Genomic DNA, 25,362 nt, shown 5'->3' with positions numbered 1-25,362 from the left:
ACTGGTTACTGTCTGCTGAAAATAAAAGAAAATCACACTATGCAGTTTGATAGAATATGAGCATTGGTAGTGAAACTGAGTGCGATGTCTGGAGGCACCAAATCGTCACTGATCACATTATTCCCAGGAAATAAAATAACCTAAACTGCACATTTGCATCGATAAAAAGACTCAATCAATAAGGAGTTAAATATTCGTAGTATAATTTTAATTTACATACTGTACACGCCTGACAGTAAATGACAAAAAATTAAAATATACAGTCATCTGGTGAAGACACGGGGAGCTTGAGAAATTCAGTCTCAATAAAAGATTTACTGTGTTAATCAGAACGTCAGTGTCCAGTTCTCTGCAAATCCATAACGGATTCACAGATAGGCCTCAGAAGCAATACTAACCAGCCCATATGGTACTGCTATTGGATTATATGACTACTACAGCTCAAAGGCAAAAAGTTCTTGAAGAAAAGTCCTTGAAATCACGTCAGTCTTTCACGGTCCCACCTTCTGTAGGCTTTGGGTTAGAAACAATAGTATGTGTTATTATTGTCTAACCCTAGCCTCACAGGATACAAGCGTAAGAAGTTACTTTAGCAACTGTTTTATTTTTGATTGCATACTGAGTGTCTGTCATACTGTATGACATCATTCAGAGTTTCATTGACAGTACCAGGCATTTCTGGTGTCAGGCCGGACAGACTTAAAATATTTAAGTGATTTGAATGCAAGTAAGCTCAGTTCTGACATTGACCTTTAACCTTGTAGCCTGATCAGTTCATCTGCATACTGGAACTGGTTACTGTTTTCATACTCCAGCATATCCAGCGCGACCTCACAACTCTCCTTGACAACACGTTCTCTGTCTCCACGGTAACGTTCTAGCACAGCCAGACAGTCATCTTTGCCGATGGAACCAAGTGCCTCTGCCGCCTCGTGCCGGACCATGGGGTTCTCACTGGAAGACTCCAGAGCTGCACTCAGAGCTGGGACTGCTGCCGGGTGCTGCATCTGACCCAGGACATATCCAATCTCATGACGGAACAGAGCACTAGAGCACTGCAGGCCTGGGGACAAAGATGTCACAAGTGACGGTTATGCAGGGTTCCATCAAACCAAGGGTTGGCCAATACAGGGCTCTTTCTGAGACACAGTGAGCAGGCTAAACATATGACATGAAGGATTTCACAATGCCAGCATCATGCCAAAAGTCAACTCCAGGCAGATTTCAGTGAAGCGTAATGGGGAAACATAAACCTCACACACAATGCATAACTAGGACCAAGTTCTAGCATATATGTAGAATTAAAAATGTATAATTTTTCAATTCATTTCATTTTTTTGTGAGTGACACATAATGAGGGGAATATTGCACATTTTCCATTAGATAACTGAATAGATAGCTTTTATAAATAACATCTCAATCTAAATGACCACAACCCTAAATTTACATTTCTATGCTACTACTGATGAATAATTAACAGACAACACCTACAGTGTATCTGCCCTGAGATAATATCAGTGTTTCTGATCAGTTGGTCCAGCTCTAAACCTATTTTGCACTGAATGAAGACTGACTTGTTGCCATTTGTCTCTTTTTTTGAGTCACATGTCACCATTTAAATGAGCACTTCACTTCTGCAACCAGCAGATGGTGCAGAGCCATCATGACAGGGATCAAATATCACCCCTGTTTTGTTTCGTTTTCTTGCATTGAAACAATGTTGCAATGTTGGCTGATGACTGTGTGGATATTCTATCTTGACAGTCTCTTACAGCTTTAACTTTAAAACTGAAGTATATCAAATATACTATGACAATAACAAAAATGTATCAGGGTTCAAGTTACACTGATGACTGCAGAATTTGCAGGGATTACAAAGAAAGCCACAGTGTCGTTATCCTACCATCTCCGAGTGCCAAGACAGCCTCCTCACTGCCTAGGTTACGTAGGGCAAACATAGCACGGTAGCGTTCAAAGAGTGGCAGACTCTCATCCAGCAGGGTGGCGCGCAGCTCTGACAAACTCTTGGACACTGCTGGAGGGGCCGGATCTACAGAGCAGTAGGGATTGTTGTCTGTACTTCCATTCTCCACCTGTTTGTCTCCTCCACTCTGCAGCCATTCCAACCGACGAACAGCCAACTGACAAGTTTCTGCAACCTGCAGATAGGAGGGAAATATTGACACAAGCCAATGACAGGGTACGATTTTCACTCATTAGGTAGACTATTAGAAGCTATTAAGATGACACTCCATCATCCTTTGCAGATTTACTTTATGCTCAGGAAATTACAATCTGATCCAGCTTTATCAATAGTCACTGGTCTAATACCAGCCTTGGTATATACTGGCACAGTGTTATCTTCCTACCTCAATGACAGGATCCTGACTGTACACCTTCAGTAGGTCCAGAACCACAGGATCACCAATTGCTCCTAGAGCTTCGCCTACAGACAGAACACATTCAAAGTGACAGACAATAAACAAGGATACAAACCAATGAAGTACAGAACAGTTACTGCATGTATGTTACCTCACAATGTGCTGTTACACTCACATTTATCAACACTACTAACATATATATAGCACTTCACTGTGCTGCAAGTGAAAGAATTCATCTTAGACTTACAAACTATCTTTGAAAGTGAGATTTTTTTGTGGGATTGTGAAATTGATTGTCAGCAGGCCTGTCTTCTGTTTAATTGTACAACAATGATGTCAAGCATGAAAAATAGGCGTGTCAATATATGAGTTATGGTAGTAATGAGCAGAATCTTTTCAACGCGCAATAGTGTGTGTGCACACACTTACATGCTTACCTGCTTCATGCCTAACCATTGGTTCTTGCTGTGTGTCCTTGAGAACGGCAGTCAAAGTGGGTATGGCCCGTTTGTCCTGCATCTGTCCCAGGCAGTAAGCCAGCTCATGCTTCAACAGGGCAGACTGATCAGTGAATGCCTTGCTGATCCACTCTATAGCTTCAGCACCTGATACATAGATTGCATCTTAAATAAGTTCAAACAATATGAAACATCTGGCAAGATTTCCTACATGCAATGAAATAACGTACTGAGTCATCAGTATGATAACTGTATTTGAGCACAGAAATGTTCCACCTTGTAAATGTAGCGAACATAAATGAGAGTGTACCACTGATATGTTGGCTGGACTGTATTTAAGAAACACACCAAACCCAGGGTGGGAGCAGCAGTACCTAAGACTGACAAAACCAATACACACCTCCTCTAAGATGTAACTGAATAAACCAATGAGAACTGTCTAATTGAGCTGACCAATATTTATACCACTGGCTTAACAAATTCAATTCAATGCATAGATTTTTTTGTAAACATTTTTTACCTCCCAGATTCTTCAGAGTGAATAAGGCCCTGAACCGCCTGGTGAGGTCCACTTTTGGGTTCACAAGGACTTGTCCTATGGACGCCACCTGCTCCACACTGGCCATGCTGCTACACAAGAAGACAGACAACTGCCATTATTAGCTTAAAGTTTAAAGTTTAAATAAATAAAAATGCACTATCCAACATTAACTTGTAATTTTCACCTTCAACTATAACATATTAAACCTCTTCCAAAAGGAAAAGTCTTGCTTTCGTTTGCGTTTTATCATCACACTTGCCTGTGATTTTCCTGCACTCTTGATTAGTTTAAAATTTAGGACTATGATACTATGATAATAATACGTTTCATATTTTAGTCAAGTTCTCATAAGTTTACAAATGTTAGTACACTTTTTAGACGATGGCATGGCAAAATAAAACTAATGCCATTCATTCTAGGAAGAAGAGAGAAAAATATGGAAAATGTACTTTCCTTCGCTGAAACAGACTGTGGATGAAGTGCTGGGTTTGAGTTATCGCTTCATCCTGTTTAACCAGCCAGCTGCGACTGGAGCTAACAGTTAGCTTCCCCGGCTAAACCTTCCGCTAACTCCAGCGAAACAAGCCTTGCAGCTATTCAACAGAGAGTCCCCCATAATTACCAACACACTGCAGCGAGGGGAGCCGATACTGACCTTCAAAAACTACAGGTTACGTTCAACACTGTTCTGTCATTCGACCGAGTGGCACAACACGAGTTTCTCTGTAGGACCTGTTATGAAAACTCACGCAACTTCCGGTACCAGGATGTTACTTCTTCTTCTCTGGGATTTTACGGCAGAAGGCATTCAAAACGGTCCGGCACTGCCTCCCTCGGTTTTATTCTCACGGAGTGTCGATTCATTTTGAGTCTCCCCACAAACAAGTGACCAGTCAATACAGTCACGGTTAGTTGTAGGTTTATGGACTTTTATTTAACAAACAAACAAATAAATAACTAAATAAATAAACTCACAATATCTGCAACACATTTAGTAAAAAAATACCCCTCTAGTTTGTGGTCATGACTTTTCACTTTATTTCTACAATATTTGTTATCCAAAGGGCACTTAATGTGGCTTACAGTGAACAGCTTCATTTAAGAGGGAAGAATAAGATAGATCCACAGCTGGTAGCAACCTAGGGTGCTTGGGTCCCGTGGGTTTAGCCCTGGATTGTGTAACAAGTGGGAGGCCTCTTCCTATCCTATCCTGCTATTTATCCATCAACATCTGAAAAGAACAATCAATTTAACATGCACAGAGGTAGCTTTGGCAAACTAAACTTAAAAATACTAACTGACATCTTGACCTCACACTCATAATGTATGCTAGCCTATACGCCTATTATGCTCATTAGACCTCTGAAGGTATGCTGTGGTATCTGGCACCACCACATCTCCCCCTCTCTCATTTCCTTCTTATCTGTCAGGGTCCCAGGAGGTGTTGGAGCCAACGTCCTGGTCCAGGGTGTGCCCCACCCTGGACCTCTCTTCTTGACTGGTTGCCTAAAAACCCACACAGGAGCCTGTATGTGAAGTCTCAGTTTGTTGGAAAAACATTTCCGTTGCTGCTACATAGATTTAAGAAAAAAGTTCCCTTAATTTTTTCAAAACAGAAATTCCTTAATAATTCACTTTTTCGCTTATTTTATATAACATTTATTTTGGGACAAATCATTTTCTACAAATCTCAGTAAGCAACTGACTAAACTCAAGTAAATGTAGAATTTGAGTAAGACTACAATTGTTAAGTAATTTCACATACTTCTTACTTATTTTTGTGTCCATACGATGTTTTTGTACCGTTTATATGTTTCACAGCAAACTTGAAGAAATAAACTATAGTCACTAGGCGCCTTTCCGACAGTGTCACGTGACCAAAACAGGAAATGGCGTTAATTCGTCGCCTTGTTCATGCGCCCGCTCCTGTGGAAGTTTGTTTCACTGTCATTTTGTAACCATGAGGGACATTTTGTTAAGAATAAAAAGCAGCGTAGCTGAGAAGAATACGTTTTCTGTGGCTCAGTCTGACGTACAGAAGTGGGGCTTGAGAGGTATCGAGGGTTAAATACCGTCCAAGTTTTGCGCTGTTGGACCAATAATGTCTGTGTTAATAATGATCAATTATTCACATTAATCAGATGTTTAGGTGTCAGTGAGTCCAGCTGTGGTTTGTTGCATTGTTATGTCGTTACAGAAATACAGCTCAGGCCCTACCAGCTGGATGGGGTACAGTGGCTAACACAGTGCCTGAAGAACCAGCAGGGGTGCATTTTAGGAGATGAGATGGGTTTAGGAAAAACCTGCCAGGTGTGAGATTCTTTAACCACCCTTAACAGATGTCTGTGTTCACTTTAGATAAGTTAAGCTCATCAATCACAGCTAATTGAGCAATGAAGCGGTTGCAAGAGGGTTTTTTGTGTGTGTTTGATTTATTTCTACAGTTTTGTTTTGTTTGTTTTTTTTTTACTATTTACCTTTATTTATTAATTATGCACCAAGGGATTACAACCAATTTTGTTGTGCTTGTGCAATGACATTCTTCTATTGGATTCTATTCTCTTTTCTTCACCAGTAGGTCATACTAACCACAGAGTAAAAGTATGTCAGTACTGCAGATTGTATGTAGAGATGTTGATACGATGGTAATGATTATAATTTTTGTTCTCAGACAATCACTCTGCTGGTGTACACATCAGGAGCTCTGGGGAAGAAAGGTCCATTTTTAGTTCTGAGCCCTCTGTCTGTCATGGAGAACTGGAGAAAGGAGCTGGAATGGTCGTATCACATTTATATTCTATTTAACTTATATTTTCCCCATTTGAATTGAAAACCATCCACACATTCAATTTATTATATAATAAGGAATGCTACATAGTCTTAAGATTTAATTTGAGTAACTTTTTGCCAGTGTAGAGTGAACTGTGCCTGATTATTCTCAGTTAAGTTATATTATTGAAGACTTTGACCTACAGACGTCGTAGCACACTGTTCTTATCTTTGCAGTTGATAATCTCTCAGAGATTTCAACAGTCATTTCAGCTCTTTTCTGGATGAATAATCTGGAAGCTGTGGTGGTTAGGCATGTGGGTTTGGTCTTGTTTTTAATTGATAACATTTGAAGAAGCAGGTGGAACAGTAAAGTAGGATGGAGGAGATGGGGGGCAACATAGAGTCCTTTTATTTTGGGGAGGGCTCATAAAGACTGTGAGCCATTCATTATTTTGTACATGAAAAGCAAAAAATGGGCAATTGCCTAAATTGTATAATAACATAAAATCTAAAATTTTTAATGTGTGTTTTACATACTTGCAGCTTCGCTCCCTGTCTGACTGTGCTATGTTACAAAGGGGACAAAGAGAGACGGGCTGAAATTCAGAGAGAAGCAGATGAGCATAACTTCAATGTTCTTCTCACCACATATGAGGTCTGTGGTTATTTTGTACAACAAATTAATATAAAGTTTCACCAGCATTAAAACTGACATTTTTGGTTTCATTTAAATTTCCAGCTCTGTCTCAAAGATGCCTCATTCTTGAGACGGTGAGTGTGACCTAAATGACACAAATATCATTGATCGATTAATTGATTGACTCTTTCAACGCATGTGGTTATGCCAACCAGGCAATTTGAAATTTCTTTCTAACCATCTGACTTAAGGCCATATTCGTACATATTTAAACCAAGTCCTGCATTAATTTGCTGTAGACACTTGTAGTGTACTAACGTACTACATTGTTTATTCATCAGGATTCTGAGAAATATGTCAAAATGTCTTTCATTGTATGAAATAATCAAGGGATTAAACTTTAATGATGAATTTTCACAGGTAAATTCAGTTTCTGATTATTCTCCTCAGGTGGAAGTGGGAGGTGCTTGTAGTTGATGAGGCTCATCGCTTGAAAAATCAGAACTCATTATTGTACAAGACCTTGACTGGGGTACTGAGCCTCACCTTCCTTTGCTTAACACGTCTTTCCTCCTTATGTTGGCCCTTTCTCCTGACCAGTTCATTAACTTTGTTTGTCTCTTTCCTGTGTAGCTTTCAGTGAATTTCAGGGTTTTGTTGACAGGGACGCCCATCCAGAACAACCTGCAGGAGCTCTACTCCCTCCTGAGCTTCATTCAACCCAGCATCTTCACTGTTGATGAGACTGATGACTTCGTCAGCTCTTACGCGAATGTACAAAATCAACCTGCTCTTGGTATGTTGTATCATGTTGGTGATGATGTTTATCTCTGTTGTGTTATTGTTCCATTCAGCTAAAGCTAGGTGACTCAACACTTATCTGTCTCCTGCTATCAGCTGCTGAACTGCAGAGTGTCCTCGAGCCGTTCCTGCTTCGGCGAGTCAAGTCAGAGGTGGCTATAGACCTCCCCAAGAAGACAGAGCTGGTGGTTTACCATGGCTTGTCAGCTTTGCAAAAGAAATACTATAAAGCCATTCTGATGAAAGATCAGGGTGAGTTGTCTGCACTGTGCTCTGCTATTGAAAGCATCTGTCAATAGGCTGTCTTTTGGGGCACAAATCACCATAGAGTCATTAGTCATAGTCATTAGCTGTGTCTGAGAAAAAAAAAAGCCAGGTAATGATCACAAAAATGAAATCAAGTGTAACTGACATTTTCTTCAACAAATTAAGGTTGGGCCATGAGCGATTCACCTGCTTCAGCCTTGGCTGTCCAGGAAAAGATGCTTGCATGTCTCAAGTCATATTTGAAGGACTTAATTTGAACAGAATAATTGCACTACAGCCGCTTAATATTGCAGCGCTTGAATTGGCTCACACCTGTTAAATTACCTCTCATGCATCTCTGCTTCTAGAGGCTTTTGGCAATGAAAAAGGCAGCAAGATGCGACTGCTGAACATTTTGATGAACCTGAGAAAGTGTATTGACCACCCATACTTGTTTGATGGTAAGATCTGTTGAAAGAACTGATATTACTCTTTAAAAATAAGACATAGAAGCATTAGGTATACATGAATGTTTTTTTTTTTTGGCCAGGTGTGGAACCAGAGCCTTTTGAGATGGGAGCACATCTGATTGAAGCCAGCGGGAAGCTTTGCCTTCTAGACAACATGCTGGCATACCTATACAAAGGGTGAGTCAGCCTGCCGGTATTTGTCTCCCCCTGCTGGCAGCAAAGCTGAGTGCTGCAATCCCTTTGTATTGGAACCGTGGTATTACATCAACTATATACTGTTGCAATGTCATGATCACTAGGAGCATTAAATTGTATTTTTTAATATATATTTATATATATTATCTGAGTGAAGGGGCCATCGGATCCTGCTGTTCTCTCAGATGACAAGAATGCTGGACATTCTTCAGGATTACATGGAGTACAGAGGTGAAATATGTTGTTGACAAGGCATTGTAATAATTCAAACTTTTCTCTCACTAACTTTAAGACATGTGAAACATCAAAAAGACATTCTTTTTAACCCTAAACTTTTCTTTGTAAATTTACACACTAATCTGTCAATCAAACACAATCTCTGTTTCTGTTTCTGTTAGGTTACAGCTATGAACGTCTAGATGGGTCTGTCAGAGGGGAAGAGCGAAATCTAGCAGTGAAGCACTTTAGCAGCAAAGATATATTTGTCTTTCTACTTAGCACTAAAGCAGGTAATAACTGTCTCTGTTATGTACAGGATTAAATTAATCTTTAATATAGGTCAGTAATGTTCATATTTTGCTTACTATTTTAAGTTATGGTCAGTTGTCACACACCTTCGTTTTTTCGTGAAGTCTTCACCAATCTGAAATTTCCCAACATTACAGTTTTACATTTCTGGATGGTAAAGATGATAATTTGAGATGCTATAAGTGATGTATTGCAATAATATGCTGTAAATGCTAAATGATGTAAATGTATTTAATCCTTCCAAAAATACTGGCAAGTGTGTAGATAACAAAGTTAACATTGACTGAGCTGCATTTGCAAGTTTTTTTTTTTTTTTTTTTTTTGCAGATCTACATCAGTTGGGTTTGTAGAACTAGCTGAGAGAGGAAATAGGACTGATTACACAGAGATAAGAGCTGTGGCAGTTTGAGCACCAGCACATGCATGGTGTGAATGTAGGAGGAAGGAACTTTTATTTCCTGTCACAGTTCTTCACACTCTAATAAATATTTATATATAACTTCTCCCTGTAGGTGGTGTGGGCCTAAACCTGACTGCTGCTGATACGGTCATTTTTGTTGATAGTGACTTTAACCCTCAAAATGACTTGCAGGCGGCTGCACGCTGCCACCGGATTGGTCAAAGCAGGTGATGTGTAGTGATGTGAAGTTGCATACACTATAGTGTATTCACATTGGTTAGCTGAACTAATAAAAAAAAAAAAAAAAAAGTAGCTACATGTCATGTTTTTACACAGTAAAAGTGACCTTTATTCATCAAAGTGAGCAGAGGGGAGTACTCCATGTTTCCTGTGTTCAATCTGGAGTGTTTATTCTCATAAAAAGATATATTTAACTTTTAAGAACCAAACCCCCCCATTAGTTTTTTTTTTTTTTAAATCAGCATGGCGTATACACGGAGTTTCTGTAACAAGAGACTGCGGAGCAGATAAGTAGAGTCGCTTTAAGACTCTGTAGTGATTGGCTGACTATTTTCTCTGTGATTGACCAGAAATTAAAGTTTTAGGCAATAATTTTCAGCTACAATAGGACTCCACACGACATGCAGATATACCTTTTTGTGTTTCCTGATAAGTTAGAAATTGCAATATACACCCATGGGGCCTGGATGAGGACATTTAATAAGCAATGAATGTGCTTTCAGGAATCTCAGCCTCTGCCATGTTTACTGTTGACCTTTCTTTTATTTCTCCCTTTCATTGATTCTGACTTATTATAGACCTGTGAAAGTGATCCGCCTTCTGGCAAGAGACACTGTGGAAGAAATCATGTATTCTCGTTCTGTGTCCAAGTTGCACCTCACCAACACTGTTATTGAAGAAGGTCGCTTTTCTTTGATGGATCAAGCTCAGTCAGCGGCTGCAGGACTGCAGGTTTGTGAACTTTGAATCCTGCACTCCCTTTTTTCCTTGTTCACGTTAAAACAGCACCCCTCAATATGTCTTTGTCACCATTTCTTCTCACCACTCATGCTTCCTCCCCCACACAGCTCAGTGAGATCTTGAAGTTTGGGGTAGACAAGCTTTTATCATCCAAAGACAGCTCTATACAAGACATGAAATTGGAGAATATCCTTGGTCATTCATGTGACGGTCAGTGGGTGGATGGTGGAAACTCCACCTCAGTCAGAGAGGAAGAAGAGGAGATAGAGGACAGCTCTGAATCTGATGGACAGAGTATGTTTTATGTAAAAATCTCAAACCGTGCTTGTGCTTGTGCTTGTGTACCAGTTGAATATTTATTATCTATTTTTTTTATTCTCTTGACGAGAACACAGCTGGTAAACTCTGTTGTCGTACAGGTTGCTCTGGCACTTTTACTGGCATACCCTTGTAAACATAGCAACTCATGAAAGCATATCACACAATTCATCTTTTTGCTAAATTTTCTTCTATATATTATATACAAATACTTAATGTACTTGTGATGAATAATTACTTTCACCATTGTGCTGTCAAATCTGCAAGGTCATATGTACTATTTTGAGGGGAAAGACTACAGTAAGCAGCCCAGCTCTGATGACAACAAGAGCTTTGATCGTCTTTTGGAGGAGCACATGGCTGAGATTCAGAAGGCTGCAGGAGAGGGACGAGCACTGCGACACAAAGCTGGGGTAAGTTTCTGCCTCCTTTCAACTTGGACAGAATAGAGATCATGGGATTCACCGCGTCTTCATGGTGTGTCCTTCTAATTCATCTTAGCTATTCACTTTGAAGCTCCAGTTTTTCCTGTGGAAGTGATCTTTTAGTGTTTGGTTCATGGCCCTCTGTTTGGGAACTACTCCTTTATGGTTTCCATAGATAATAATGCCAAGCATCCACAAGTGTTCTGGTTAAAAATGCTGAAGAAAAAGAGTGCATTTTAGCATAAATGCACAATATATGTCAAGATTGAGCTCATAATTTACTTAACTGCAAACTGCAGTCCTGTGATTAGTCAGAGTAATACCACAGGTCATAAAAACATGCATAACATTAACTCAGGTGTACACAGTAATAAATCACTGGCCATAGGAAACATAAAAAATAGAGCAGAAGCTTCTCAAAAAGCTTAGACATAGAATCCAACGGCAAAAAAACAAAAAAAAGTTGTATACATAAGACACATCAGTAATACACCACACAAGCACATTTATCTGTTCCATACGCACACACAGCCCATTGCATCTTTAATTTCATGGTGTTTAAAGTTTACCGTAATTATGTTCAGATTTTTGTTGAAACTGATTCATTTGTATGGTCAACTGTATACCACTGCGCTGATATACATGAGGTGGACCACCCTCTGCCTTTGAAACAGTACCACTTCCTCTTGGTGACATGGAGAATGTGCTTCAGTTCTTCTGTCTCAGTTTCTTCTCTTTTTTTGTGATGGAAAATCTATGATAAAGAGATCAGGACATTTTGTGGTCCTGACAATCTGTCGCACGTTTCCTTATTCTTCCTTCCTTATTCCTTATTATTGCTTCTGAATCTCTTGGGATTGTTATGTTTATGTAGCTTTGTGTTTGGGCACATTGTTCTGATGCAGAATGAGCAACGAAGAATTGGGAAGTGATCAGGTCCCTTCCTGATGGAGCTTTGTGATGGATTAAAATCTGAATAACTGAGGTGTCTAAAACTTTTCACAGCACTGTACATATAACTATGCAGCTATGACGATTGTTTTCTTCAGGTTTCATTGTCACTAGCCCTTGGTATTTCAACAAGGAAAAGGAAACCTCTTACAGAGTCTGAGTTACAGCTGAGGCAGCAGAGGAAGGAAGAGGCTGCTGCTAAGAGAGCCAAAATTCAGGAGGAAATGAAGAAGAAACAGCAAGAGCAGAAACACAAGAAAAAGTAAAAATCTGCCAATCAAACTCAAAGCCTTCACCAACCAAGCCCATTTTCTATTTATGTGTTTGTGTTGATGTGTGTTGGTTTTTCATGTAGAATGGCGAGGTGGGAGTCCTGTGGCTACAGGTCACTGTGCCTACAGTCTGTTGACAGTGCTGAAGAGGAAGAAAATGAGGAAGAGGATGACGACAGCAGTGTATGTTCCACAGAGTCTGACAGCAAAGCTATCCACTATGTTTTGGGAGATGTTACTCATCCACAAACTGCTCAGGGAGACACAATCATCGTCCACTGCGTTGGTGAGGAAATAAAGTCATATAAAAGCACCTCATCAGTTTGTGTAACGGGTGAGAAACAGTGAAGTAGTGCCTCTTTTATAGTATGTTCTATATTCCTCAAAGTAATGATGTATGTGTAGATGATTCGGGCCGGTGGGGCAGAGGAGGCCTGTTCACAGCTCTGGAGATGAGATCAGATGAACCGCGGAAGCAGTATGAGTTGGCTGGCAGGATGAAAGGCAAGTTTAGTCCTTATTACATAGATGATGAAGAATCATATAACTCAACTGTGGTGTCTACTGCAGAATGCAAACATATAGATTACAATTTAAAATATGAAGACATTACTCCTCTTCAGATTTGGAACTTGGAAATGTGCTGCTCTTCCCCATTGATGATAAACAGTCCAGATTGGATGGCCAAGATCAAGTAGGTTATGTTTGAATAAAACACTGCATAAGAGTCTGCTGTCTGGAAATGTTTGCTTGTGTTATGATGCATGCTTCTTTGCAGCAGTGATGATCAACAATTTGATAAAGCAGGTTTGGGTTTATAAGTGGTTACAGAATTGTGAAATTGTGGCAGAGCTGCAGCTGATAAAACTGCAACAATAATAGGATTATACCTGATTCAGCCTCCTTCCTGTCCCCTCAGTTGGCCCTGATAGTGGCACAGCAAAGAGACAAAGCCAACAACTTGTCTGGGATACTTCTCACTGCTCTGGATGAAGGTCTAAAGAAGATTTATTCTGCAGCGAAAAAACACAAGGGTAAAACATGGCACTTCATGTCTGTGCAAATTTTTGCAGAAACAGTATCATGTTTTTGATCTTCTTTTAGGTGTTTCAGAAGAAGTCTGCTAAAATGAGCATGTATGCTTCCAACAACAACACATGTTGATGATTAAGGCCTTTCCAATGAAGACAAATGGGGAGGGAATTGTGATGAACGCAGTATGCAATTATTGTCAGACTTGACTGGCAAGATATACAAGACATGTTGTGTGTATGTGTGCACTGTTTGAAACACAGTAACTGAATTGCACATGTAGGAGGAATCTGACCTAAAATTACCTGCTTCTATAGATTTCATTTCAGCTCATCACCTTAATTTTAGTTCTCTATAAGCAGCACCATCTGAAACCCTTATTGACACATTCTCCCCTCCCGTCTGTCTTCTTCCCATACAGCGAGTGTTCATCTTCCTCGCATTGGTCATTCCACCGTAGGCTTCAACTGGTATGGCACAGAGCGACTCATCAGGAAGCACTTAGCCGCCAGAGGCATCTCCACATTCATGTATCTTTTCAGTTTTCAGCAGATTAAGAACACAAACTAATGTTAATTCTGATTCATCCAACTGTCTTCCTAATAAATGCTTGCGTCACTTTCCCTTAAAATGACTGATAGATATTATCACAGCAGAACTGCCAAGAATACAGCAAGCCCACAGACATCCACCTCTACAGCCTCTACTTCAACATCTGACCCTGAACCACAGGTCCATACCTCCCACAGGCTGACTGCTGGGACAGAAGCTGAACGCCCAGCTCTTCTCAGCAGCCAGGACCCCACAGAGCTACCCAGCACAGGTCTACCCAGTTTCATGACAGGAGTCCATGTGTTTTTCTACAACCTCCCTGCATTAGAGAGGAAGAACCTGGCCCGCTACCTGATTGCATATCCTTTCAGACAAAGCGGTTTCATTTATGTTACAGTTCAACAGTTTTAAAAGCAAAAATATAAGCAAGGATGCACAATAATTTTCGCTGATAATTGATACGCTGATATATTTCACAACTAATTTGGATGATAATCAATTCTGATACAACCACACACTAATACACTTTAAACTTGTGTTATGTTACACATCATTTATTTGTGACGCTTGTTTTTACACGACAAGATGTGTACATCCCCTACCTAAAAAGGTTGGATGATGCTCTAGCTAAGATAACCATAGTACGTACCCAGATCTGGGAAAATTTGGACGATCATCATGTTTTGCTTGATTAATGAACTCATCCGTGTCACCTCAGAGCTCTGAGCTCTTCAGGGCAGCAGGGCCCCTGCTATCTAGCTAGCTATCGTTGTATGTATCGCCTATACATGCTGCCATGTTGTAGGTTACAAGTCATCTTCCACCGTTCTAAACGCTGGGAAAAACATCACCACTCCTTAGCTGCACTGCACTTATGATGGAGATGAGGAGGATATCATGAGTCCGGAGGTCACCCACATAGTTGCTGAGGTGGAGAACAGCATCCACTCACAGGTTAGTATTTTTATGCGATTCACAGATTTTGATGAAACCTTTGACATGAACAATGAACTCCCTGAGCTGTAGCTACAGGATTATATTATTTATTCTCACATAATTGAATGATTGGACAATGGCATGACTAAGGTCAGATATTTTTTGCAATAAAGTGACTCCCCAACCTGTCGAGGCAGATTGCTGGCCTCCCCAAGGTTTGTACCTCCTAAAGGAAGTTTTTCTGTGCTGCTATTGCCAAGTGCTTGCTCTTGGAGGTATATATTGGGTCACTCCCAACTCCATAAAGAGTTGGGTCACGGCTTGCTCTATGTGAAAAGTACTTTGATGTAACTTTGCTATGATTTAGCGCTACATAATATAATATATTTGCCTTTTTTTTTTTTTTTTCAGAAGTCAAATTCCAGCCAAAAAAACGTTTTTTATACCAGTATATGCAGCATGCCCGCCGTTCACCATGTTGATAACATCAGTAACCTTCAAGTTTTCATTTCACTACATGATTTGTCTGAAACAGGAACTCAAGGATCTTGTGAGTCAGTACACCCAAGCCGTCCCTGTGCGGAAGGCCTGGCTGAAGTCCTGCTTCGCCAAACAGCGAAAAGTCAACAGTGTACGCTTCATACATCAGCTCAGATAACTAGGAATCTGATCTTAAAATTTCACTTTTTTTTTAAGCCTAAATAAACTCAGTGGCTGTTTTAAAAATGTATGAATGTCAAATAAGTTTAAAAGTTTGTAAAAGTGGATTCTAAGTGAACTAATTTGTAAATAAACAAATACCTGTTTACTCTAAGTTTGTTGTTCATTCACCAATCAATTAAATCTTTCCATAAATATAGTAAAATAATAGCACTTTAAATGAGTGTGTAAGAAGGAGGAGCAACACTAAATGTATTCCTGACCCCTCACCATCACACCTACCAACACAGGCATGGTTAAACATGGTTATAGCTACATGTCAAACGGAGTGTGAGGACTCCCTGACATTTGGCATTCATCACTAACTTAGTTTGACCCAACTACCGAGCTGTCCTGCTGAAACTTGCATGTTCCCCTCGTGTTTGGAGGCGGAGTCTGAACAGGGTGGCGCTCTGAGCCGTGAACTATAAAGCTGATTTCCCCTCCTCACGGCAGGGACGGAGACAGGGACAGGGACAGGGACGGGGACAGCTGAGCCGAAGCTGGCCCCTTTTTGTCTCACCTTTGGAGTAGAGTTTGGTCTTCACCTCCGGACACGGAGGGCGTTCAGTCCGCACAGGCGGGAGGTAAGCCACCAGTCGGTGAACTTTCTCTTACGCAACACGCTACCCGATTATTTGCTTTAAAAACGAAGCCTGGAGTGATTAAAAGAAAACAAACAAAAAAAAAAAGCTAATTTAGCAGTTTAATAAATCCTGTCACAGGCAAATGTAAATGTAATATCAACGATAAACCTTTTGCTTTTGCCGTAGGCGTCAAAAACAGGTTATAGTCGGAAAACACCCAACACAAAGTATGGAGACTGTATCTGGGTCAGCTGCTCTCACACAGTGGAAAGTGCAAACAACAGTGTGTGACCACAAAGAGGCATTCAGTGCCTGTGTGTGTTTACATTTACAGGAACTGTCTGGGGTGCATCGGAAGAAACGCACCTGAAGTCATAAAGTCATAAAGTAAATGTCTTTGTATGTATGAATCTTCGCAGAGGTTCACTGAATGTGAACACCTTAATGCCGATGTGCTGTCACAAATGATGCCTTGGAAAGTACAGTGGGGAATATAGTTTTCTTTTTTTCTCTCTCTCTCTTTTTTACATTTTTTCAAAATGTTTTGATCCTATCTTCTGTGTTATTACTCAGAAATGCAGAGGTTTTATCTCTCTGCTGTTGAAAGTCGTCATTTTCTTATTTCCATATGTGTTGACTTATCTCCTGAGCATTAACCACCAAAAAGTCCCCAGTGTGGGAGACTCTCTGTCAGCGACTAACCGTGATCTCATGAGCATCACATCGTCACCAGCAGAAGTGTGGGTTGTTCAAGAAAATTGCTTTTCAAGCTCTTTTAATGTCAAATTCGCTGCATGTACCGTGCAAGGTTTTTATTGTAAATGAACCTTTTCTGTGACAGTTTCATTTGTATCTGAAACCATACACACATGGATGTCAGGAGGAAGAGGCTCAATGATGCTGCCCACGTTAAGCTACTCAGCTTCAGCACCAAATAGGTGAGCATTACAGTAAAACCCTAACATGAACCTTGTACAGTCGATACATAAACTTGCTAAGAAATTCTGAAAACAAAAACTGCATACTCTTAAATGTGTGACATAGCAGTTTTACTAGGTCTTGCTCCTTTTACAACAAAAAAAAACAAAACAAAACTCCAATTCCATTTTAATGTGACTACATTTCTTTCCTACTTGGTTGCATCAGCCAGCTCAGCAAGTACTTTAGCAGCCGCTTCAACACACCTGAAGAGGACGATGAAACAATGAACACTGAGGAACAAGAAGCCAGCGTCCACAAGGCCACCCCAAAACATGATAGCCACTGCCCTCCATTAGAACGCAACAACTTTGCTGATGACTCCCTGTTCAGCAGACAGATGCCAGACATAGAGCAGGAACATAAACATAACCACACTCTCCTTCAACCTGGCTTGACCTACTGCTCGTACCAGCCTACTCGCAGCTTGCCAGCTGGGTACAGTCAGCCCACCCCTTTCCCTAGTCAGGCCGATGAGTCTTGGCTGAATCCGAGCTTTATCAGCAGCTGGTCGAGGCATCCCAACAGCCTGCCGTCTCATGTGAGCCAGAAAGGTTACCCCAGCTGTTCTGAAGAGGGCTGCCATTCCAGGTACAAGTTCCTGTCCCTCCCCGACAGACACAGTGCTAGCATGAACAGCCTCGAGCAGCCGCTCTCTCTGCGTTCAAACCCGCCTTCTGCCGACTTGTGTCACCACACCTTGTCTCCGTACTCATGCTCGCCAAATGGAGCCGCCTGCTGTGCTCAGTGTCCTGCTGACACCCTCAACAGGGCACCCCTGGTCAACAAGCACCCCAGGCCTCAGTACCACCCGCCATGCTGTAAGTTTGTTCACACTATATGTCAATTTCAAAAGACGTAATGTGAACATTGAATTTGTGTTCTTTTCTTCATGCAAGAGTATCTTAAGAAGGCCATAAAAGATTTTTCTGAATTCTTTCTTTACTGCTACAGATCCAGGTGACCACAGACCTTATGAAGGTGGACGCACACAGATGTGAGTTGTTTTTTTTTCTGTCATGCCTTTCTGTACTTTATGTACATGTTGCATATTTGTGGCTATAATCAAAATTATCTTGAACATGATATAGCACTCACAACACTCCAGCGAAAGTGAAACACCCTCCTTATAGTACTATGCTGTCTCTGGAGCAGAGTAAGTGTTTACCCTAGAGCTGCATGTAATCAGATTATTTACCAGGCTGCTGTTCTGACATTCATCTTTCATTACTGATGCATTTATTTCTCTCAACTGTAGGAAGGGTCTTTGTGACTTATGAAGCTGACAATGACAAGCACGTCAATGAGATTATCAACTTTGTTGCTCTGCTGCGACACAACGGCTTTGATACACATGTATGTATGAGGCTTATTTTTGATGATTTACCACAGCAACTGTTCGCTTTAAGGATTTGGCTCTCTTGCTTTTGCTTTGTAGTTGACTCAGTTGCTGAAACTGCATATTTAACATGATTATACATATCTATGGCATATATAAGTCTTAATTTGATCTTTTGTCATTTTGCCTAACAACACCAAATTCATGATACAGCCACACACTTGTGTGCAATATCACTACAATGTTACATATTGTGTAATGTTGATGGCCAGCTATAGGCTTTAAAATCAAGAGTAACCAGGTCAGATCGACAACCTCTGTGCAACTGAAATGAGTACATCTGCGTCTTTCTCTTCCGGCTGAATGAACAAGGTTATCAAAGACCCTGTGAAAACCACAGCGTCCTTGCTTTTGTCTAATGCAACATGGTGCCAAATAGTGAGGAGCTGCCTGGATATGAAACTATTGATAAATTGATCATAAAGTAGGACAGGACAGGGTGCTGATGAGTTGACCCATAGCACTGGCAGTGGTGAGGAAGACTAACGGAAGGCCCTGTAGCGTTAATAGGCCACAATTTAAGTTATTTTTTTATTTTTTATTTTTTATTACCTAACATGGGGGAGCACTCAGCTCCTTTAGGCACGATATTCGAATTAACCTTATAGTTTTTTGTTATTCACATTGGAATCAATAACTCTGTTATCAAAATCAAAAAATCAAAAAATCAGAGTCAGAAGTCATGAATCCTCAATTAAATAGATCTCCGTTCTTTACCTCAACAAAACAAACAGCTCCTCCTAGGCTGACAGAGCTAGTGATGGTGACTGCAATTTAAAATGCTCAAATACATATATAAAATGGACCTCTTGATATGACTGTTGCCTGGTAGTTATGAATTTGCCAGTGTTGGTAGGATGACCAGTGATGGTCAGCAGATGGCAGAATAAAGCAATGCAGCTGTAATCACTTATGGGCTTTCACTGGAAAAGGTCTGAAGGTCAGGCTGTTGACCTAACATGACAAAAATCTGTTGAAGGGAAGGTTGGGTGACAATTCAAAAAATGGGGAAAAGTAGATTTACTTCCTTAAGGCACCTTGGTTTTCTAATTTGCCTGGCTGTTGAATTTGTGAGCAAGCAAAGGTTAAGCAGCGATTAGGCCTACTTGCGCCTGGGGGAAGGTCATCTACTCTAAAACATGGCAAGAAGAAAAGAACAATGTCATGAGGCCAAATGTTAAAGAACTGATCTTCATAAATAATTATATGCCACACATAGAAGTTAGATATTTGACTCTATGGATGGTCCAAAAGGGGTAGTATCAGGATGCCAGAAGTGCTGTGGATGGAGTGCATGCCCCCTAACCCGGGGCTGCAAAGTCCTCCTTGATGACGCTGGTTTGGCATTGACTGGATAACATTGTGGCATTTCATATATCTTATTTTAGCAAGAATAAGATAAGATTAAAACAGCAACAACTATTAGTCCTCAAACCACCCGGAATGCTGGAGAGGTCTGCTATCCTTTTGGTGGCCTCCCTTGAGGAGTGATATGAAAGAGGGCTGTTCTCTGGTTGTGAATCTAATTGTAAATCCTCAAAAGTTTTTATATAGTTGCTGTGGTCAGTGAAGAAAAAGTCCCTTTGTGTTTCAGGTCTGAGTGATACTTTGATGAACTCTCATAGCAGCTATATGCTAGCACCAGTGTGTCCCCCACCATGTGTCCACTACAGCCAAGTGGCTGCACAATTTGGCAAAAATAGGTTATGCGCTGAATGAAGCGATTCAGTGTCAACTTTCCAACATTATTCTAAACACATCTCATGCTTCAAAGAAGACAAAGGAAAGAAAAAACTATGAATTGGCCAAGTGTTTCCCCTGACTTGAATCCAACAGAATGCATCTTGAGTAAATCAAAGCAGATTGTGGAGCAACAAAACCTCCATCAAAGATCAGCAGGAGCTGTGGGAAGGACAGAACATCTTTCCAGACTGGTTTCATCCAGGTCCAGTCTAATGTTTCTTTGCATAAAATGAATATATTTAATAGAATGGACAGGGTGTGTAATGAAACGTTTTAGTGATACCAGGGTTCTCTGTTTTGTGGTGTGATGTATTTAAGAAGGTCTAGATCTGCCAGTAACTAACTGACTGTCTGTTTGTTTTTCAGATTGACATTTTCGAGCAGCAGTTCAGAAGCATAAGCAAGATAGACTTCATGGAGCGGTACCTTAGTGAGGTAAAAACATAAATTGGTGTTCAAAGTACAACAATAAGAAGATAAACTGCTTAAAGCACGTCCTGCTTTAAGGTGGCAAAGTGGACTGTGTTCAGAGAGATTTTTATGGCAGGGTAGGGAATCCAGTGGACATGAGAATCTGTTGACTGTTAAAATGAAACTAACGCTAAAGTCTCCATCCATCTTCATCTGCTTATCCAGGGTCGGGTCGCAGATGCTAAAGTCTGACACTATTTTTTTTTTTTTTTTTTTTTTTTTTTTTTTTCAAAAATGCAAACTATTTTGTCTGGATCCTGTGTGACTATAATCACGACTGGTCAGTAATTGGCCTGTTGGCAGGTTTTGGTTTGACCCTCTGAAGTTAACCTGCCCTTGAGCAGTTTATTTAAGCATCAGTTACCATGGTAACTTATCTTGTTAGCAATCAGACTGCCACCATAGAACCCAGAATTGAAACCTAAAGTTACCACGTTAAAGCTCAGATGTTGCTGAAGGCAGATATACTTACAAGCAGCCATGGTCATGTTGTCGCCTCACCCAGAAGGAGTACCTGATCATCATCATCATCAGTCCCAAGTACTATGAGACAGTGACGGCTTCCCCCGTTGGCCTCGAGAATGACGAAAGGACCTTCAACACCGTTTACATACACAAACAGGTCAGAGCTGAAGTAAAGTTCCATTATATATGATTCACTTCAAAGTTGGATTCACTCTCTGATGATTTCATTCTCTGTTTCCTGTTTAGCTCCAAAATGAGTTCATCCAGAATGGAAGTAAAAATTTCAGGTTCATTCCCATTTTGTTCCCAGGAGCTAAAAAGGTGAATTTGATGCTACATGACATGTGAAGACTTTGTTTTATTGGCATCTCAATCTGTGATTGTGCAGCTTGTTACGTTGTGAAACACCGCATTCACAACATGTGCGTAGTTAGCAACATTTTCATCTGTGTTAAAATGAGCACTTTCGTAATCTGGCTGCTCTGCTTTTTGCGATCTCAGTGTCACATCCCAAACTGGCTCCAAAACACAAATGTGTACGGATGGCCGCGTGATCACGACGACATTCTGCGGCGGCTCATGAGGGTTGAAAAGTACCATCCGCCTCCGATTGGGGAGCTGCCAACCATTGTTTCCATCCCCATATAGAGACCTGTGAATGCTGAAGTCCAAAAGAGCCACTGGTCATCTTTGAGGTGAATGGATGAGTGAGCAGGACGTTTTGCTTTACTTCTTTGTGTCTGCGAAAAAAAGGAAATGTGTTGTAATTAGTACCACTGGTGTCTTAAATCTCCATTGTAGTCCAATTGTCTGTGTGAAATTTAGCCACCCACCTATATTCTACCTGCTGCATCTCTGCTAGCGGTGTCTATAAGTGATTACTTTTAACAGCCTGAGTCATTGTGTATATCTCTATAAGAGCTCATGCTTCATCAGTCATATAATTTGAACACGTTCAAAAAATTACCGTCACGTTATCAGGATTCACAGTGGCATCTGTTGTATTATTAAACCTGTCACGATGTGTCTTCTCACCATCGACAGGTAGAACTTTTATTTGATATGAAAACAATGACAGATGTTGTGAAAGTACGCGCTGTGCCAGTCACATTGTCTCTTCTGATGCTTTATGTGTCTAAAGCAAACAGCTGCCCCGGTGATGGAATCAATGTTGTGTTTTGAAAATAAGTTAACGCAGCACAAAAACCAAAATTGTTGTTAAAATCTAAGTAAAATTTACATTTTAATTTACAATTAATTTACAATTAAACACCTCTAATAATAAATATTGGTGAAAACCAGATTTTTAGTATGAGTTGCATCCTTTATTTATTAACAATCCCCTAAACTTAATCTCAGATCTCCTGCCACTGCTACACCACAACCTGGCTTTAGACTTTTAGGTTTACAGTCCTAGAGTACATTAGTGAGACTAATGGAACAAACAGAGTATGCAGTAATGTGACAATCACAGTATTTGTATTTTTAAATACATACATTTCTGGGCTGAAAACACCCTGTAGATTTGGTCCAAAACATTTGAATGTATAAATAATTGGCCATTCGCACGGTGGTGATTTTGGATGGTTTTCACAAACTGACATCTGTGAAGCTCAGGTCGTGTAATGTTTGAATTCTAGACAAGACGAGACCTGACGCTGTTTTGCCCTCCAGGGTGAGAGCTTTCCAAAAAGTCGGCTCCATTTTTTTTACACATCTGCTTGTGTATTTTCCGTCCAGTGGAATTAAGCGGGGAGTAGAGCTGCAGTCGACTGACAGTGTGCCTCTCCCTGGCAGTCGGTGGCTTCTGTGGAAACCCTCTAGCAGGATGTTGTATCAAGATAAATCGCTGACAAAGCTGACTGCCAGGTGTGGTACAGCTTCTTGAGAACTGGTAAGGTTAGAGTAAAATGGGTCAGCACTCAGCGAAAGCCGCTTGTGGCTGGAGAAAAATCATGTTTAGTGTAATGACACGTTTGAAGAAAAATGTTTGTCTGCAGAAAATGATGTGCTCGTCGCCCCAACTCAAGTTGCTCATGAAACAAATCCTGTTTCACCTGCACTAAAAACGCAACTGACGAAAAGCGAAGCGTCAAGACATGGTTTAATGGTTTTATCTTCACAAGAGGAAACACTGCAGATGTTCATACAGACATCATTAAAAAAAGAATCTGAACACAGTGTTTCATATATTCATCCATATATTGAAAAGTACATGAAATAATATTAATTTTAATAACATAAAGACAAGAACATCAGTAATAAAAGTGGATTACAAAGTGACATTTTATGTAAATAGCTCTTAAGAATTAGGTAACAGAAACAAAAATCAGACAATAGTTCCATTTTACTGTATGTAAAAACACTGAAGTGCTATTTGTTCAAAGCTACAAAATACACTTAAAAAGCAGGAAGCATTTTTTTTGTTTGTTTTTATTTCCTTCAAGGAAAAGTACTATAAAATAAGTTACAGTACAGTGAATTTGTCCAAACCAACTTTTGTTCCCGTCCTCCAGCCCTTTCGTGAGCACAAACTATAGAGAAGAGTTAAAGTTTCCTCAATAAAGACGTCTCCTTCAAAAAGGAAATGAACAGTTGTGCTGTTGTCAAAAAGTGAGTCTGGTGTAGCCACAAGAGCAGTTCTGAAAATGTGACACCTTCTAATCTTCAGCATCTTCTGCATGTCACCCTGCTCAAGTTCCTGGTAGAAAAAAAATCTTGTACTTCATCACCAATTTGACAAATACTTCATGTTTAGTCACACAATACAGAGGCGAGCTCTCATACGTCATCAGCTGGCAAAGGAGGTATGTTGAACCTTGGTCTTGTGAAAAAAGCCATCTTCTCTCTGCAGACAAAAAGCATTTTTTTTATAGTTATGTCAGGGTGCCGAAATGTCTGTAACCACAAGGAGCTGTTTGGGGAATAACTGGGTAAAAAGGCGAAAACATGCCAAGTTACAAACATCTGTGGGATTTTCTGCAACAGTGCCAGGACAAACTTTGTGTTGAATATGAATACAATGGGATGCTTAATGGTTTTTTTTTTATCTTTATTATTTATCATTATTTATTTGCTCTGTTTTTATCTCAGAATTCAGTCACTGAATTATGGTAGATTAGATGTGAAATGTTAAATGGGTAATGTACATCATATTGGCCTTTTTTTTTTTTTTTTTTTTTGCTGGAAGTTGAATCTAATAAATTGAGAGTTGTACAAGAGAGATTCTGTGATTGTTATTGTACAGCAGGGTGCAACAAAATGATGTTACACTGTTCAGTGTGAGACTATCATTTTTTATTTTAAAAACCACACACTTAAACAGTTACTATGTACAATAAAAATACTTAAACACACAAAATACACGGTGCTCAAGATAAGGTGCATATGTTTTAATTTTTTCCTGCCTTTACTGGATATGTAGCTAATGAGACGTCAGGCTAAACAGTGTTGAGAAATGGGCTCTCTATTGGAAAAACAAGTCACTGTGTTCCTTTTTGTATGATTTCATAGCAACTTCTAAATGATATATACATGTGCTGACTTTTAATAAACTAGCTATAAATCATTCTTAAATAGCCCCAATAGTTTGTTTATTATTAAAGTCCTTTTGGGTTTTTATTAGTTAGACAGCTTGAACAGTGACATGATATGGGGGGTGAGAGAAAGAATGGGAAATGACAACTGCTGGAACTGACGAGGACCTTGTAGCCATCATTTTTATCATTTGTTTATATTTAGAAAACGGGCTATGGTGCGATTCACTCGTTTCTCCTTAGTGCTGCAACCCCTGATCTAAAATAGCAGGTGGGATTGAGCTTGTCGTTCTATTAAATTTGATCCCGGTTTAATTAAAACCGCGTCACATCGCTAAAGCACGAGAAGCTGATTTCGGTTTAAGCTTGTTTAAACATGTATTTATTATTTAGTTTACTTAATGTGGTGTGAAGTCAAAACCAACCACTCCACTCTGAGCACACAATCCCAACCTGAATGTCTGCACAGGCAGAGGCTCCTTCTGACTCTGCCCCCTCATCTGCAGAACCTCTTTAGAAGCCTTCCTCATCCTCCTCTCCACTGCCTCCTCCTGACGCTGTTCATGTTTGCTTTGGTTGGCCTGCAGA

The 25,362-nt window shown here is 40.2% G+C and overlaps 4 protein-coding genes across 8 annotated transcripts in view; 2 read left to right on the top strand and 2 right to left on the bottom strand.

Moving 5' to 3' along the window:
• Nucleotides 1-10: 10 nt before the first annotated feature.
• On the bottom strand, nucleotides 11-4,138 carry dohh (deoxyhypusine hydroxylase/monooxygenase). 2 transcript variants are annotated; one of them, XM_029500602.1, is made up of 6 exons: nucleotides 4,036-4,138; nucleotides 3,360-3,469; nucleotides 2,819-2,986; nucleotides 2,370-2,446; nucleotides 1,904-2,159; nucleotides 11-1,063 (listed from the first exon to the last, which is right to left on the bottom strand). In XM_029500602.1, exons 2-6 carry the CDS (start codon nucleotides 3,463-3,465, stop codon nucleotides 753-755), a joined length of 918 nt encoding a protein of 305 aa, XP_029356462.1. In that variant the 5' UTR covers nucleotides 3,466-3,469; nucleotides 4,036-4,138; the 3' UTR covers nucleotides 11-752. The 2 variants fall into 2 exon arrangements, with proteins under 2 accessions (XP_029356462.1, XP_029356463.1); XM_029500603.1 differs by having other exon boundaries at nucleotides 3,360-3,466; nucleotides 4,036-4,111.
• A 1,149-nt stretch (nucleotides 4,139-5,287) lies between these two features.
• chd1l (chromodomain helicase DNA binding protein 1-like) lies at nucleotides 5,288-15,704 on the top strand. Of its 2 annotated transcripts, none has more exons than XM_029500790.1 (25): nucleotides 5,288-5,434; nucleotides 5,578-5,690; nucleotides 6,052-6,158; nucleotides 6,696-6,807; nucleotides 6,892-6,923; nucleotides 7,240-7,321; nucleotides 7,423-7,585; nucleotides 7,687-7,842; nucleotides 8,205-8,297; nucleotides 8,387-8,483; nucleotides 8,659-8,732; nucleotides 8,900-9,010; nucleotides 9,542-9,656; nucleotides 10,248-10,401; nucleotides 10,518-10,704; nucleotides 10,996-11,141; nucleotides 12,203-12,366; nucleotides 12,460-12,662; nucleotides 12,782-12,880; nucleotides 13,000-13,070; nucleotides 13,296-13,410; nucleotides 13,830-13,938; nucleotides 14,050-14,314; nucleotides 14,828-14,914; nucleotides 15,432-15,704. In XM_029500790.1, the coding sequence occupies exons 1-25, from the start codon at nucleotides 5,341-5,343 to the stop codon at nucleotides 15,552-15,554; spliced, it is 3,072 nt and encodes a 1,023-aa protein (XP_029356650.1). In that variant the 5' UTR covers nucleotides 5,288-5,340; the 3' UTR covers nucleotides 15,555-15,704. The 2 variants fall into 2 exon arrangements, with proteins under 2 accessions (XP_029356650.1, XP_029356649.1); XM_029500789.1 differs by having other exon boundaries at nucleotides 14,050-14,319; nucleotides 14,833-14,914.
• Nucleotides 15,705-16,014: 310 nt separating this feature from the next.
• Nucleotides 16,015-24,535, top strand: traf3ip2l (TRAF3 interacting protein 2-like). Of its 3 annotated transcripts, XM_029499382.1 has the most exons (11): nucleotides 16,015-16,182; nucleotides 16,833-16,922; nucleotides 17,024-17,120; nucleotides 17,329-17,981; nucleotides 18,115-18,157; nucleotides 18,252-18,316; nucleotides 18,419-18,516; nucleotides 20,669-20,737; nucleotides 21,279-21,395; nucleotides 21,485-21,559; nucleotides 21,740-24,535. In XM_029499382.1, exons 3-11 carry the CDS (start codon nucleotides 17,056-17,058, stop codon nucleotides 21,884-21,886), a joined length of 1,332 nt encoding a protein of 443 aa, XP_029355242.1. In that variant the 5' UTR covers nucleotides 16,015-16,182; nucleotides 16,833-16,922; nucleotides 17,024-17,055; the 3' UTR covers nucleotides 21,887-24,535. The 3 variants fall into 3 exon arrangements, with proteins under 3 accessions (XP_029355242.1, XP_029355240.1, XP_029355241.1); XM_029499380.1 differs by lacking the exon at nucleotides 16,833-16,922; XM_029499381.1 differs by having other exon boundaries at nucleotides 16,015-16,922.
• Nucleotides 23,326-25,362, bottom strand: part of wwc3 (WWC family member 3) — a 27,487-nt gene continuing 25,450 nt past the window's right edge. The window contains exons 22-23 of the mRNA XM_029499379.1: nucleotides 25,228-25,355; nucleotides 23,326-24,086 (exon numbers count right to left, since the gene is read on the bottom strand). Of these exons, the coding sequence (XP_029355239.1) occupies nucleotides 24,020-24,086; nucleotides 25,228-25,355 (195 nt within the window). The 3' untranslated portion in view covers nucleotides 23,326-24,019. The remainder of the gene's footprint in view (nucleotides 24,087-25,227; nucleotides 25,356-25,362) is intronic.

The sequence above is a fragment of the Echeneis naucrates genome, chromosome 4 (assembly GCF_900963305.1).
Source record: "Echeneis naucrates chromosome 4, fEcheNa1.1, whole genome shotgun sequence".
Taxonomy (NCBI): Eukaryota; Metazoa; Chordata; class Actinopteri; order Carangiformes; family Echeneidae; genus Echeneis; species Echeneis naucrates.
This window is presented reverse-complemented; position numbering and strand designations above follow the sequence as displayed.